We start from the raw sequence: 14,792 nt of genomic DNA on the forward strand, positions 1-14,792 counted from the left end.
TGTACTAATTCTTATTATTTTGTTGGAGCCTTCTTCCATCCTCTCCGCGCAGCTTTTAAATGTTGCTTGACATGTGTTGCAGGATTTCTCCAATCCCAAGATCGACAAAGATAACACGCAAATAAGAGAAAGAAGGTCGATCTCTATAGGATTAAGGCACTAGTGTAGTGTTGGCCAAGGACCCTCCAAATATCAAGTCATTAATGGTATTTGCTAAGTTTTATGAAATACCTCCTTGCATTCAAAAAAACAAAGAAATACATCTTTACGGGGCAGAGAGAGGTTTATATAGAGTAATCTAGGATTTCTTGAATGGGTATGAATCCTTAAGTTGTATTGACTAGGCATGGATTAAAACTATTAGGACTAGGTTACTTATTCTCTGTATTTCATGTGGAGAATGACTTGTAGAAGCATTCGCACATTTGGCATTGCCCGTATTGGTCACCAAAACCATGTTCATGTCAATGCTTAATTATCTTTCAAGACCCGTATTTTGAGCCAGTCAGCGTAAGTCGCCCATTGGGATTGGGGATTTTGTCTGACACCTAGTCTCATTCCCGAATTCGTTGGAATTCACTTCTTTATCGCTTACATGTCTAGAAAGTATTACATCGTGCCAATACTAGGCCTGGGACTTTAGACCCGAGAACCGGTAGAACCGGACCGAGTCAAACCGAAAAAGACGGTTCGGTTCGATTCCTTGAAAACAAATACTGCATTTTGATAAAAACCGAACTGTTTGTTCTCTTCCGGTTCGGTTACGGTTCCTTCTTTTAATTAACTTTCAAGAACCGGTAGAACCGGTAGATGTCGACAAGTATACATTATACTAGTATTATACAAGGCTAAAACCTAAAAGCCCTCGACCCTTTTCTCACTTTCTGAGTTTCTTCTTTCAGCCGTTTCCCTAAACCTAAAACTCTTCTCACACTGACAGCCAAACCGATTCAACATTTCAAGTTGAATCAAATTTCAAACATTCATTGATTCACAAATTCAGTTCAATCGAGGATTGAACGCCGATTCAGGACCAAAAAATCCCAACTCCTATTCTTCGATTCAGATCTAAAAACACCCAATTCCTATCATGTTCTTCAATTGATCGATTCAATTCTTGTTCAGTTGTTCATCCCCTCTTCGATAAAAAAACACCCAATTCCTGATTCATTGAATACATGAGTTCGGATTCAAGTCAATCAAGCCCTGCTGCTGGAAATGAGATTGTCCAGAGCAGTCCTGCAGCTCCTGCTGAAGAAATTCAAGCTGCAGCCTCACAACGTCCCAACACGAATGTGAAAGATGCAAAGAGAAAACGGGTTGAGAAGAAAGGTGCAACTTCAAGGGAACGAAGCTGGGTGTGGAGGCATTTCACAAAGGAAGACCACCCTCTGATCGAGATTATCGATGGAAAGGAGGAGGTTGTTGGTCACACCACTAGAGCACAATGTAAGTATTGTCCTACTCATCTTGCAGCTAATTCAAGTAGTAATGGTACTAGCTCATTGATGAAACACATAGAGCAGATATGTAAGATGTATCCGGGGAGGGCTGATTTAGCAAATGGGCAGACTGTTTTGGGTAGTGATGGTTTGGATGATCCTACTGCAGTAGTTAGGCATTGGAGTAAGGAAGCATGCACTGAAGCTGCAACTGTAATGGTAGTGATGGATGAACTCCCTTTTAGTGCTGTAGAAAGGCCAGGATTCAAATACTTTTGTAGTGTAGCTGTTCCGAAGTGGAAAATTCCATGTAGGAAGGTGATAGTGAAGAATTTCTTAAGGATGTATGCTTCTAAGAAGGAAGAGTTGAAGAGGGAATTAGCAGGTCATTGTGTATGTTTGACCACCGATACTTGGACGTCGGTGCAGAACATAAATTACATGGTCTTAACTGCCCATTTCATAGATAATGGGTGGAAAATGCATAAGAGGATCCTTAATTTTTGTGTAATTCAAAATCACCAAGGACTTACAATAGGAAAAATATTGGAGTCTTGTTTGAGAACCTGGAACATAGAAAGGGTTCTCACTATTTCTGTCGATAATGCTTCGGCAAACAAGGTGGCCATTGACTACATTAGGAAAAAATTGAACAATTCGGAGAAAGGACAGATTTTTGGGGGGAAGTTTTTACATGTCAAATGTTTAGCTCACATAGTTAACATAATTGTGAGGTCTGGTCTTCACTTGCTGGATAAGTCAGTGGCTTCTATTAGGAATGCAGTTCGATATGTAAGGAGTTCATATGCTAGATTAGATAGTTTCAAGGCCTGTGTTGAAAGTGAAGATGTCGATTGCAAAAAAATATGTGTCTTGGATGTGCCAACAAGGTGGAATTCCACCTATATTATGTTGGACACTGCATTGGAGCTCAAAGAAGCATTTGTTATGCTGGCCGACGATGAGGACTCTAAGTATAAGAGTTATTTTGATGAAGATGAGGTTCCTGAGGATGAACTAGGTGAAGAGGGTGATTATGTGGAGGTGCAAACAAGGTCCAAAGTGTCTAGGAAGAGGGTAGGGCCTCCAACGGAATCTGATTGGGAGAAGGCAGCAATATTTGTGAAGTTTCTCAGGGTTTTCTATGAAACAACCTTGAGAGTGAGTGCTACAAACCACCCAACTTCACCAAAGGCATTCCACGACATAGTCGGCATCCATTGTGAAATCGAAGAACTGTTTTGCCAACCTTATAGACCTGATGGAAGTGAGGCTGATAGGGTTTTGTTTGCAATGTCACAAAAGATGAGGGCCAAGTATGCGAAATACTTTGCATCCATCGATGACATTAACCAACTCTTTTTGGTTGCATTAGTGCTGGATCCAAGGTATAAACTGCTTAATGTCGAAAGAGTATGCACAATGATGCTGTGTTTTGAAGCCGGGGAGGTGAAGAGGATATCTAATGAAGTTAAGGAACTTGTGGTGGCTCTAACAGACTTGTATGCTACCTCCAATGGCTGTTCAAGCTCACAAAAAAGTAAAAGTGCATCATCTGCTGTTTCTGGGGGCAGCAGCAGTCGTTACAGTCACAAAAAGGTTTCTGGAAAGGTAGCAGACATGTTAGCAGACTGGGATAAAGTGCTTGAAGATGGTGATGCTGTTGTGGTGGGAAATGAGGTTGACCGATATCTTTTGGATCCTATAGAAAAGCCACCAAAAGTTGAGAAATTTGAATTCAATCTTTTGGCTTGGTGGAGGTTGAATGGATCAAAATACCCTAACCTGGCAGCTGTAGCTAAAGATGTTCTAGCTGTTCAAGTTAGTACAGTGGCTAGTGAGTCGAGTTTCAGCACAGGGAAGAGAGTTATTGACCCACATCGGAGTTCTTTGACTCCAAAATCAGTTGAAGCACTCATTTGCCTCCAAAATTGGCTGAAAAGTGATAGCATTACGAGCTTGGCTTATGTGCCTACTCCCGAGGAAATGGCCTGGCTTGAAGATGTTGAAAAAGGTGTGCATTGCTATTCTTTTATTTATTTTACAGAAAAGTGTGTTGGCTGAATTGATCTAATTCTCCATTTATATTTGTCTCCAATTTTCAGAACAAGAAGAAGAAGAAGAAGAAAAAAAGAAGAAGGCACAAGAAGCTGCTTCAAAGGCAAAGAAGAGTGCAAAAACATCGACAGCTACTGATGCAGCTAAACCTAAAAAAGTGATCTCAGGTGCTCCCTAATCACCCTAATATGCTCCCTTTTAGTGCTCATTTCTTTGCCTTATTTAATTTTGCAATTGCTAAAGCTGGTATGAATTTTGATTTGTTTTGTACTTTTGTACATTGTAATTTGTTTCACAAATCTGGTATGTATGACTTATCTTTGTGAGTAATAAGCATGAACTAATGAAGTCATGAACTGATGTAGGATCTAGGACTTGTGAAGTTGTTGGCTGATGAACTGATTAAGAGTTGCAGATTTGAAGAGTAGAACTACAGAGTTGGAAAATCTGAAGACTTGAAGTTGGGATAGACTGAATTAGTGAAATAAGTACTGATTTGATTTGGACCATTTGGTGACTTTTTTTAGTTTGTTTATTTGTTAGACTTGCAGTACTTGTTGAGTTGTTGTTAGTGTTACTGATTTGATTTGGTGAGTGGTGACTTTGAATTTGCATAATGCATTACTGCAGCATTAGTGCATATTTGCACTCAGTCAGTTTGCATTGCAGCATTAGTGCCATCAGTTCCACACTTCTTTAGTTCTTTACTTGAATTTAGATTTTCATTTTAAGTTGTTAAGTTTATAACTCCACAGTGCATATGTGCATATCATTATGGCATTTTTTTCAAGTTATAGTGAACTAGAAGCAGGAATGTAGAAGCCAAAAGTCTGAAACTGGAAAATTGTCTGTTGTTTCTGACTTTCTGGGTTTTTTTTTCAACTTCATCAAGGAACCGTTACAACCGGAAAACCGAACCGAAGGTTATCGGTTCCGGTTCCTGTCGGTTCTAGCTCTGTCAAATACAACAACCGAACCGAAGTTCCCTTTCCGGTTCCGGTTCAGGTTCCGGCAAATTTTGGCATTTTTGGAACTGATCCCAGGCCTAGCCAATTCAATAGACCATGCATCCAATGCAATGCAATGTTTTTTTTTTTTTTTTTTTAATGAGAACATGATATCCTCAGAGTCTTTCTAATGCATGTTATACAAAGTGAATTTGATGCATAATTTATTTATTTCCGAACTTTGAGACTGAGATTTGGAGTGAGTCGTAGTATTGAATCTGTTGGTCGCCTCTGATTTGTTTAAATGATGCTAGTGCAGTAAGTGCACAAAAGAATTATGTGTTTCACTACTTTTTGCTAGGTAATTCACTTTTTTTCAAAATGAAATGGTTTGGCATAAAGTAGTTTTATAAATATCATCATATACCAATTGTACGGTATTTAGTATGGTGATTTCTGATGAGAATTGTAAAATTTATTGAACACTTTTTGAAGAAATTCCGAAAATCAAAGTGATTGTAGAGTGGACACTCTAATTAGTTTTCTCATGAGTCTTAACTTTGGTACGTATTTACCACCAATATTTTCATTAACCCTAAGGGACAATTCCACAAATGGTCATTCAACTATGACTCATTCGACACTTTGGTCACTCAATTATTACACTGTCAATCACTTAAGTCACCCAAAGAATATTTTTTATAATGAAAAAAATTAACAAAGTGACTTAAGTGATTGACAGTGTAATAGTTGAGTGACCAAAGTGATATATTTAAAACTTCAGTGACCAAAATGTTGAATAAGTCATAGTTGAGTGACTATTTGTGAAAAATTTTCTTAACCCGTCTAATACAGTAGCATTCTCATTGTCATATGACTAGTCAAGGAGCAAGGGAATTGACCTCATCTTCTTTCCATAGCCCTGGTTCATTTCTATACCACCTCATGTACCCCTTGTCTTTTCTGGCCCTCTGGCACATGATGCACGAAAAAAATCGCATGCAAGTTATAAATTTTTTTAACCTAGAAGCCTTGTCAAGAATTAATGGATCAATTTGTGTAAGGACCCTTCTTCTAGGTGGTCGATCTGGTAGAGGTGGTAGAGTTTCCATCAAAAGGCAATGTGATATATTCAGAATTTCCAAATCATGTAAACTATCCAATATAGCGATCAAATGCTCCTGCAGGACGTTCGAGCATCGGAGGCTCAAAACTCTCAGTTTTGGAAGAGCAACTAGTATTGAAGCTATCTGAAATTCAGAAGCTACCATCAACCTCAGCTATTTGAAGTTCTTGCAGTTGTTCGAAATCTGGTGGATGAGGTATGAGAAGCTTTTGTTGTCAGTGTCTTCTATTGTGAGGGATTCAAGGTCTTTCCAACAAGCAATGGCCTTGCAGATTCCATCACTATTTAATCTGTTCCATGCCTGCATAACCAGCCGTTTCAGCTTCAGGGACCTTTCAGCAGTGTAATTGAAGAGATTATTAGGCAGATACAAGTTGGGATGGAAGATCAAGGTGATTATGTTCCCCTTGCTAAGACTTAATGCACTCTTCAGAAAGCAACTCAATATCGAATCCGACTTTTCAGAAACATAAATATAGGGCTCGACAAGAATGTAGATGAAATCAGATTTCATTGTGGACAAGTCAAGTGTATTCCAAAGCTGGGGGTCAGAGAGAATCGAACGCCATGCACTACAAACGGCACCTCAATGGAGCCAAGAAATGAGAGAAGTTAAACCAGAGGTGTCATCAAAATCAGACTCAACTAGAATCGTCTGCAGTATGTCACTAGGCAGGCCTTCCCATCTTCTCAGAGTTATATGGGAGTCACCGTCTAATTCCATTGTTCTTCTCTTTTTCTTTTGCCTATTTACTCTTCAAGCTAAGCGATCTTATAATTCTGCAGTCACAATTGAGACAATTGCAGGTTATTTTTATATAATTTGGGGTATCCCCAATCCCTTCTCCAAAAGCAATTGGGAGACCCGGCTCTAGGTCAGTTTAGACCCTTCTCTCTAAGGATTGGGAATGCTGGGATTGAATTCCTTCTCTTACCGGGAATATAGTGTGGTGAGAAGGAGGCAGATGAGTGTAGAAATTTCATCTAGGTGGTTATTTTAGACCCTTCTCTCTAAGGAAGGAGGCACTAGAAATTTCTTTGTAGGATTTTTGTTGAGGAATATAGTTCTCTGAGGGTTCTGGGTTTTTGTTGAGCCCAAATACAGGAGAAATTTTTCCAAACTTTTTAATTTTATCATCTATAATTCTGCAAAAATCATATGGGAAAGGTATTTGGCACGGTTTGTGATAACACACGAAACAGGTGAAAGATTCTTGGTATATCACACAATAGTTCACAAACGCCATTTACATAAAACTTTCAAGAGTTTTTGCATAGATCATAAGAAAAGAGTCATAACCCCAAGAAAACCAATAAGCTAGAGCTTCCACTCTTCTACCTCCCAACTATCCAATTTGGTGGCCCAACAATCCAAGTGTACAATAGAGTGATTGATTTCAAATAGCTCCATTCACACACTAAAGTTGCTAAGAGCTGGGAGTCCCACAGTTTAGTTGAGGAAAATGACGGTGGCTTCGATCATTTCAATGTCATACTTAATAATCTCTGCTTCACTTTGTGGCTTTTGACAAGCAAAAATAGCCTGTTCCTACTAATTTATTCACTTCATCACCATGATGATATATATCTCCACCAACTTTCTCTTAGCACTGTAATTTCTCTAAATTAAAGATCACGGTTCAACACTTTGGACTTAATTTGGAGAGACAAGCATAACACACTTGAATAGAATCAAAGAGCAAGAGAGCTCACCTCATCTTGTTTCCAGAGCCCTGCTTCATATTTATACCACTTCATAATCCCCCCATCGTTTCTGGCCCTTCGGCACATGATGCACCGGCCTACTTGCATGCACGTTATGAATCTCTGCAACCGAGCAGCCTTCTTAAGAATAGCTTCATCAAGCTCTTCAACAATTTGAAGAGGCTGATTACGCCGCGGGGGTTCAATCAGAAGCACACAGTGTGCTATATTGAGGACTTCTAGTTGTGGTAAGCCGTCCAATATAGTGATCAAAGCTTCCCTTACCAGCTGCGAACACCGCAGGCTCAAGACCTTGAGATTCGGAAGATCAGTACCAACTAATGTTGAAGCAAATCGGACATCGAAACGACCCATGATCTTTAGTTCCCTGAATTTACCGCAGTGTTTGGAGATCACCTCCATGAGATATGGGGGATACATTATCCCCGGCACTGTCAGCGATTCGAGATCTTGCCAGTTTTGAATTGCCTTGCAGATTCCAGTCTTCTTTATTCTGTCCCCGGTTGGCATCACTAGTCGTTTCAGATTCGGGCACCTACAACCAATTAGTCTTAAGTTGTCATCTCATCTACCAAAAACTCATCAACACATTCACTATGTTCAAATTGCTCAAAAACTTGTAAAGTATCCACACTCATAGTGAACGGAACATACAAATATCAGTCACCAACACTCCTAACATGTTCAAATCGACGATCATTACGCTGCGATTGATCCAAAATTGTAACAAACTAACAAACGAGCATGTATTCAATTCTTTTTAACACATTTTTGCCATGTCGAAATCCTTAACTATATATTTTTCAACTACACTCTTAACATTTCCACAGAAACACCGAAACGAAAAACCAAAACAACCAAGCAAGATCAAGTAAACACAAACCCCACGAAAACCCAACAAGCCAGCCATACCTTTCAGCAGTAGACGTCAGCTGGTCGTCGCTGATATACAACTCCGGGTTAAAAACCAATGTGGTAATGTTACCTCTGCTAAGACTCAACGACACCTTCAAAACCCGGCTCAATTGCTCTTCGGACCGGCTATTAACATAGACGTACGGCTCCTGATGGATCTTGATGAAGTTGGATTTCAACCACGACAAATCGAGAGTGCTCCAGAGCTGAGGATCGCAGAGAATCGAACGCCAAGCAATACAAACGGCGCTGCAACGAACCTGAGCAATGGCTGCAGACGCATCAGTGATGTAATCGAAAGTCCCGAAAATCTTACGTAGTATATCGGTGTTTAGATCTTCCCATCTTCTCAGGGTTACGAGGGAGTCACCGTCTTCCATTGGTTTGGAGGAACACGGGGTTTTGAGGCGGGGGATCTGAAAGCGGAGACTGGAGAGGTTGGGGAATGGAAACTGGATGATGTAGTTTTGCCAAGTCAATCCGGTTTTTATAGGGAAATTCGTTCAAACGGTGTCTGAACTTTTCCACACTATTAATTTTCATACCTATACTTTGAAAAATGTCATAATGGTACCTGAAGTTTTGGCCCCGACCTAATTTCTGTACCTAGCAACAGTAAAGTCGTCAAGGGCGTTAAATTTTGAGGGGTAAATCTGGAACTTCAGGTATTCTCAAGGGAAAATCTTCTAAACAGTGTCTGAACTTTTCCAGACTATTAATTTTCATACCTATACTTTGAAAAATATCAAAATGGTACCTGACGATTTAAGCCCGACCCAATATTCATACCTAGGAACAGTAAAACGGTTGACTCCGTTGAACAGTACCAGAAAAGTATGCCAATAACTACCATGCCCAATACGAGATTCAAATACCAATATCAACATGGTATACCTAGATCTAAATATTCATATACCCGTATCCAGAAGAACTCAGGAAGATCGGCGTACGATGCCAGACCACCGCCAACAGCCGTGCTCAGACCCATACTTGATCGGAACTCGACCTTCATCTACATCGACGACCTGAATTCGGAATCGTCCTCCGACACCCCAGAACCTGACTTAGGGTCCCGCGTCAAGGCTGTCTAGCAGATTGCCCAAACTACGACATCCCGTTTTGACAGAGATCGGAATCGCTTCGCCATTCCATTTCCGACAGAGATCGGACCCAGACTTGACCCAAAGTGGAATTACCAAAATTTCAGATTCCTTTGCTATCAGACTCGTCGGATTCCAACCTAAAGCATTGAAATTTCCTTGTGCATCCACTCGAATAATCTCCATGATTCCAATTATCTGGTGAACTAGGCTTAAAACCGAGCAAACACTTGCAAACCAAACCATTTTTGCTGTTATAGCTACCAAAATTTCCACATGCATCTACCCGACTTTTCTTTCCTTCTTCTCTGTTGTCTTCTCCCAAACGCATCAAAAAAAGAAAAATTGAAATTGATTTCAGCTGCAAATAATTGAATTTGATTTTTTGGATTGTGGGTTTTGGGATTTTTGATTGAAATCGAAGCAGAGAAGATGCTGGAGAAGATCGCGTTGCCGGCGAAGCCATCACTGAGAGGGAATAATTGGGTGGTTGACGCCTCACATTGTGGATTCGATCTGTAATAGCGAATTCCAACATATCTTCTAGTACCAGAGCTTCTGTTAGGAGTAAAGAACCCGAGTTCAATTTTTTCTCCTGATAGAAAACTGAGGTAGGTAGCTGAGTTCTGCGGCTCTCAACTGAGGTAAGACGAAGACCTTTGACTTCGAGGTCTGGGGGGCAATATTTGAACCCAACGGTAGTTATTGACATACTTTTCTGGTATTGTTCAACGGAGTCAACCGTTTTACTGTTCCTAGGTATGAATATTGGGTCGGGCTTAAATCGTCAGGTACCATTTTGATATTTTTCAAAGTATAGGTATGAAAATTAATAGTCTGGAAAAGTTCAGACACTGTTTAGAAGATTTTTCCTTGAGAATACCTGAAGTTCCAGATTTACCCCTCAAAATTTAACGCCGTTGACGACTTTACTGTTGCTAGGTACGGAAATTAGGTCGGGGCCAAAACTTCAGGTACCATTATGACATTTTTCAAAGTATAGGTATGAAAATTAATAGTCTGGAAAAGTTCAGACACTGTTTGGACGAATTTCCCGTTTTTATAAGAGAAGGGAAAAGCAATAACTTATCCTTGGAAGAAGCTAATAGGCCGATAGGGTAAAAATGGATACTCATTTTTTGGACAAAAAGTTATAGCTTACGATCTCCGTTATAACGAACCTGATTAGATTTTTGAGTTCCGTCAGTTCTAAAATTATTTAAAAATTATAATTTTAAGGGTGGATAAATTTACCGGAAATAAAAACGTGTAATTTTATCTGAAAAACAGTGTGTTATAGTCAACAATTTTCGGATGAAAAATCATGTTATCGGGCATTTTTATTTTTTCTGGGGAGTTCACAATCAAAATTACTTGACAATTTGTTTGGATGAAGGAAAAACAAAGCAAAATTTACATAAAAATGAAGATTTCATAATCTCTAATTTGTTTGCTATTCTAAACTTGGAAATTATGAATTTTTTTATGAAAAAAAAATTAATTTTTTTTTATTATCCAAATTCTTCCAGTTCAATTTTCATCAAAATAAGTGTCGGTTTGAATTGAGTCACACATACCTCGATCACTAGAAAACAGAGGGAGGGAAGATATATAGAGAGAGAGAGAGAGTGTGTGTGTGTGTGGAAGCTATACAAAAAGAGCTCATCCCCGGAGTTATAAGAGGGTTGACCGGTGAGATCGCAAAGTTTTGGGTTCCCGAAATCAATGACATCGCGAATCCATGGCCGGAGTTCAAACAAACCTTCCTTCTTCCCAAGAAACCCCTTCCACTCTTTCACTGACAGTCAAATCAACGCCGGTGGTCTCGCCTAGGGCTGGATGTGGAGGTTGATGAAGCCTATGAAATCGGAAAGTATTAGCAATCAAGAGGCTTCAATAATGGCTGCCGCACTGCCAATGATTATCAAGCATGCCACAGCGCACCTCTTCCTCTCATCTCTACTCATCGTGCTCTGAAACAAGCTTTTTGAGCTCTTGAAGAAGCCGAAAGAGGAGGAGGAGAAGGAGAGCGATGTTGATGGCTTTGGTTGTTCAGGTTTCGATGCGGGTTCGATTGTTGCTAAATGAAATTTGGACCGCATTATGAGTCATCCTCTTTTATGCTATTTTTTGATGAAAATATTAGACTGTTACCTGACTTTTTTTGGACAAAGGTTATACTAAGCCACGATCTTCGTTATAAGAAATTCAATAAGATTTTTGAGTTCAGTCAGTTCTAGAATTGTTTAAAAATTATAATTTTGAGAGCAGACACATTTTGGTAAGAAAATAAAAACATGTGATTTTAGTTGAAAAAACATGTGTTATAGTCCCACAGTTATGGATGAAAAATCATGCTATTGAGCAATTTTTTTTTTAGGGGGGGGGGGGGGTTCATAATCAAACTTACTTGACGGTGTGTTTGGAAGAAGGAAAAAAAAAATGAAATTTAAATTAAATAAAAAAAATTTCATAATTTATAAACATGCATTACATTGTTTAGCATTCTAAACTTGAAAATTATGAATTTTTCTATGAAAAAAAATGAATGAATTGATTGTGCAAATGTTTCAATTTTCGTCAAAATAGGTGTCATTTCAAATTTCTTTGTAAAAATTTCTTCTTATTACTTTATTAGTTTCCAAAACAAGGTTTTTTCCTTTTTCATTTTTAGTATTTAAAAAAAAATATTTATGCATTCTAAATTCTATATAGATACAAACCAGACAATGAAAATTAAAAGAATTTATAATTGTCTCATCCAAATTCAGTTAAAGAATCTTGAGAAATAAGTAATCTAAACCCTAATTGAATCAGAGAGTTTGAGGAGTTATATCTTCTTGCCGTATAGACGAACAAATCATCACTAATATGTAATTCGGGATGGAAAATCAAACTTGTTATGTTAGCCCCGCTGAGATTCAACCGAGTCTTCAAAACAGATACAGTGCTTCTTCGGAGTTGGAATGAAATCGGACTTCATGGTTGACAAATCGAGTGTCTTCCAAAGCCGAGGGTCACAGAGAACCGAACGCTAAGCACTGCAAACGGCACTAAAATGAAGCAGCGGAAGCAACGGAGAAGCACTGACGTCTCAAGCTTACTGTGAATAAGTGTTATTTTAGGTCTTCACTACATTTCTATGAAAGATTCCAATACTTCCTGGTCCTGATTATCAGACTGTGGACATCTTTGGGTACAGAGGAGAGCTTAGATTATACAACAGTATACCAACACAGATATTATTCAGTAATACAGCTCTCCATCAGGTATTTTATATGTCAATAGAGGTAAAAGTTTTATTGTGTCATACAGCAACACAATCACGAAAGGCAAAGGTTACACAATATATAGCTTCTAAACAACTAGATTACAGTTGCATTCTCATGCTCTAATCAATGAGCAAGGGAGCTCACCTCGTCTTCTTTCCATAGCCCTTCTTCATACTTGTACCACCTCAAGATCCCCTCGTCGGTTTTCGTCCTTTGGCACATCACGCAGGTGTCTTGACTGCAAGTCAAAAACCTGCGTAGTCGAGAGGCCTTCTCATGGATAAAAGGATCGATCTCTCTCAAAATTTTTTTAGATGTAGGCGATGGAGAGAGGTCGAAAAGAAGGCAATGCGAAATATTCAGAACTTCTAGCTGTGGTAGGCCCTCCAAGATCATGAGGAGAGCCTCCCTTAGGAGCATTGAGCACCGGAGGCTTAAAACCTTCAGCTTAGGAAGATATGCAACTAGGGTTGAAGCAAAAAAGATATCACAAGGACCCATGATCTTTAGTTCTCTGAAGTTCCTGCAGTTCTTGGCAATCTCTTCTATGAAGTATGGGGGATTCGCTATGCTAGGCATTGTCAAGGATTCAAGATCCTTCCAGCAGGAAATGGCCTTGCAGATTCCTGTCTTTTTTATTCTGTTCCAACCTGGTAAAACTAGTCGTTTCAGCTTTGGGCACCTGCAATTAAAGGAAATAACTCACATTTTAATGCAACATCTCAGATTAACTTTGACATGTCTAGAGAACCATTACAAGTCGATCAATAGCTATTGACAAGTGAATACTTGCACCACGTAAACCAGACCCTAATTCAGCGGATGTCATATGCTGACCAAATGCAGATTTCCAAACTAAACATATATAAGATAGAAATGAAATGCCAAAAAGAGTGGAGGATATATCAAAAGGGAGGTCAGGTGAAAGACATTAGTTACCTTTCAGCAGTATAAGTCAACTGATCATCGCTCACATATAAGTTGAAATGAAAAATCAAGGTCGTGATGTTTCCCCTGCTGAGACTCATGGAAATCTTCAACAAACGAGACAAGAGCTTATCGGACGGGTCATCCACATATACATAAGGCTCCGACGGGATTTTGATGAAATTAGATTTCATCATCGACAAATCCAACGTCTTCCACAGCAGAGGATCACAGCACGCCAAACGCCACCCACTACAAACATGAGCTATTCCGGAAGTTAACTCAAACACATCAAACGACTGAAAAATCTTGACCAAAATATCCGTCTCCAAGTCCTCCCATCTCCTCACAGCAGAGACACAGTCTTCCATTTCACCAGATCTCCAAACTTGCCCGGACAACCTTACTCCATCGCAATGCCTACACAAACAAAAATAACAGTCATCAATCATAAATCGCCAACACAAGCCACTACTTTAACACTCAATTAACTCATACAATATTACGATTGTTCTTAGCAACAATGATTTGGCAGGTAGCTCAGCTACCAAATCCTTCAATCCGCAAACAGAGACCAGGTTAATTCAATCAAACTAAAGATTAAACAACAGTCTCTGCTTTAAACAAAAAAAAAAATCACAGATTCCACGCATTATCCAAAATTCTAGCTCCTACAAACAACAATCGCCTAGAAACCAAAAAACTGCGCAAAGAGATCAAGTTTCCAAACACTGCTAGATCTCGAAAATTCCGAATCCAATTCAGAACACGAACAATTCAAAGTCAATACGATCCAATTTTCTCAAGAATTCAAGCGGAAAATCATGACAATCAGATCTACCTACTAGCCTCGAAGCCGCGATTCACAGAAACAAAGAAGAGAGCAGGTAATGAAGAATTAGAGAGAGAGAAAGTAGTTAATGAAGAATTTAGAGAGAGAGAGAGAGGGATTACTTTTCGGTTCGGGTTCTGGAGGAGGGTTTATCAGTCATCTGCTGCTTGGGGTGGTAGTGGTGGTGGTGGTGGTGTTGGTGGTTGTTGAGAGTTTCAGCCTTGCAAACTCAAATAATGTAACAAATATAATATATTATATGGGGGGGGGTCGTCATATTCTTCTTCGTTTTTTTTTTTTTCGGTTACTAAAAGTGAAAGAGAAGAGAAGAAAGCGGATTCTGCCTCCGCTGTGGCGGTTGAAATGACGGAAAAGGGCCTGGGTTTTCTAGAAAGAGCCTCTGAGGCAGACTGTTTCTGCTTTCGTAGCTACCTCAACAAAATCTTGT

The 14,792-nt window shown here is 39.3% G+C and overlaps 2 protein-coding genes across 4 annotated transcripts; both read right to left on the reverse strand.

Moving 5' to 3' along the window:
• Positions 1-6,761: 6,761 nt before the first annotated feature.
• On the reverse strand, positions 6,762-8,661 carry LOC112195091 (F-box/LRR-repeat protein At3g48880). The gene is made up of 2 exons (XM_024335453.2): positions 8,211-8,661; positions 6,762-7,833 (listed from the first exon to the last, which is right to left on the reverse strand). The coding sequence occupies exons 1-2, from the start codon at positions 8,591-8,593 to the stop codon at positions 7,266-7,268; spliced, it is 951 nt and encodes a 316-aa protein (XP_024191221.1). The 5' UTR covers positions 8,594-8,661; the 3' UTR covers positions 6,762-7,265.
• A 3,752-nt stretch (positions 8,662-12,413) lies between these two features.
• On the reverse strand, positions 12,414-14,622 carry LOC112176511 (F-box/LRR-repeat protein At3g48880). 3 transcript variants are annotated; one of them, XM_024314505.2, is made up of 3 exons: positions 14,467-14,622; positions 13,525-13,932; positions 12,414-13,267 (listed from the first exon to the last, which is right to left on the reverse strand). In XM_024314505.2, exons 1-3 carry the CDS (start codon positions 14,502-14,504, stop codon positions 12,709-12,711), a joined length of 1,005 nt encoding a protein of 334 aa, XP_024170273.1. In that variant the 5' UTR covers positions 14,505-14,622; the 3' UTR covers positions 12,414-12,708. The 3 variants fall into 3 exon arrangements, with proteins under 3 accessions (XP_024170273.1, XP_040368571.1, XP_024170340.1); XM_040512637.1 differs by having other exon boundaries at positions 14,354-14,596; XM_024314572.2 differs by having other exon boundaries at positions 14,362-14,595.
• Between the last annotated feature and the right edge of the window lie 170 nt (positions 14,623-14,792).

The sequence above is a fragment of the Rosa chinensis genome, chromosome 1, assembly GCF_002994745.2.
Source record: "Rosa chinensis cultivar Old Blush chromosome 1, RchiOBHm-V2, whole genome shotgun sequence".
NCBI lineage: Eukaryota > Viridiplantae > Streptophyta > Magnoliopsida > Rosales > Rosaceae > Rosa > Rosa chinensis.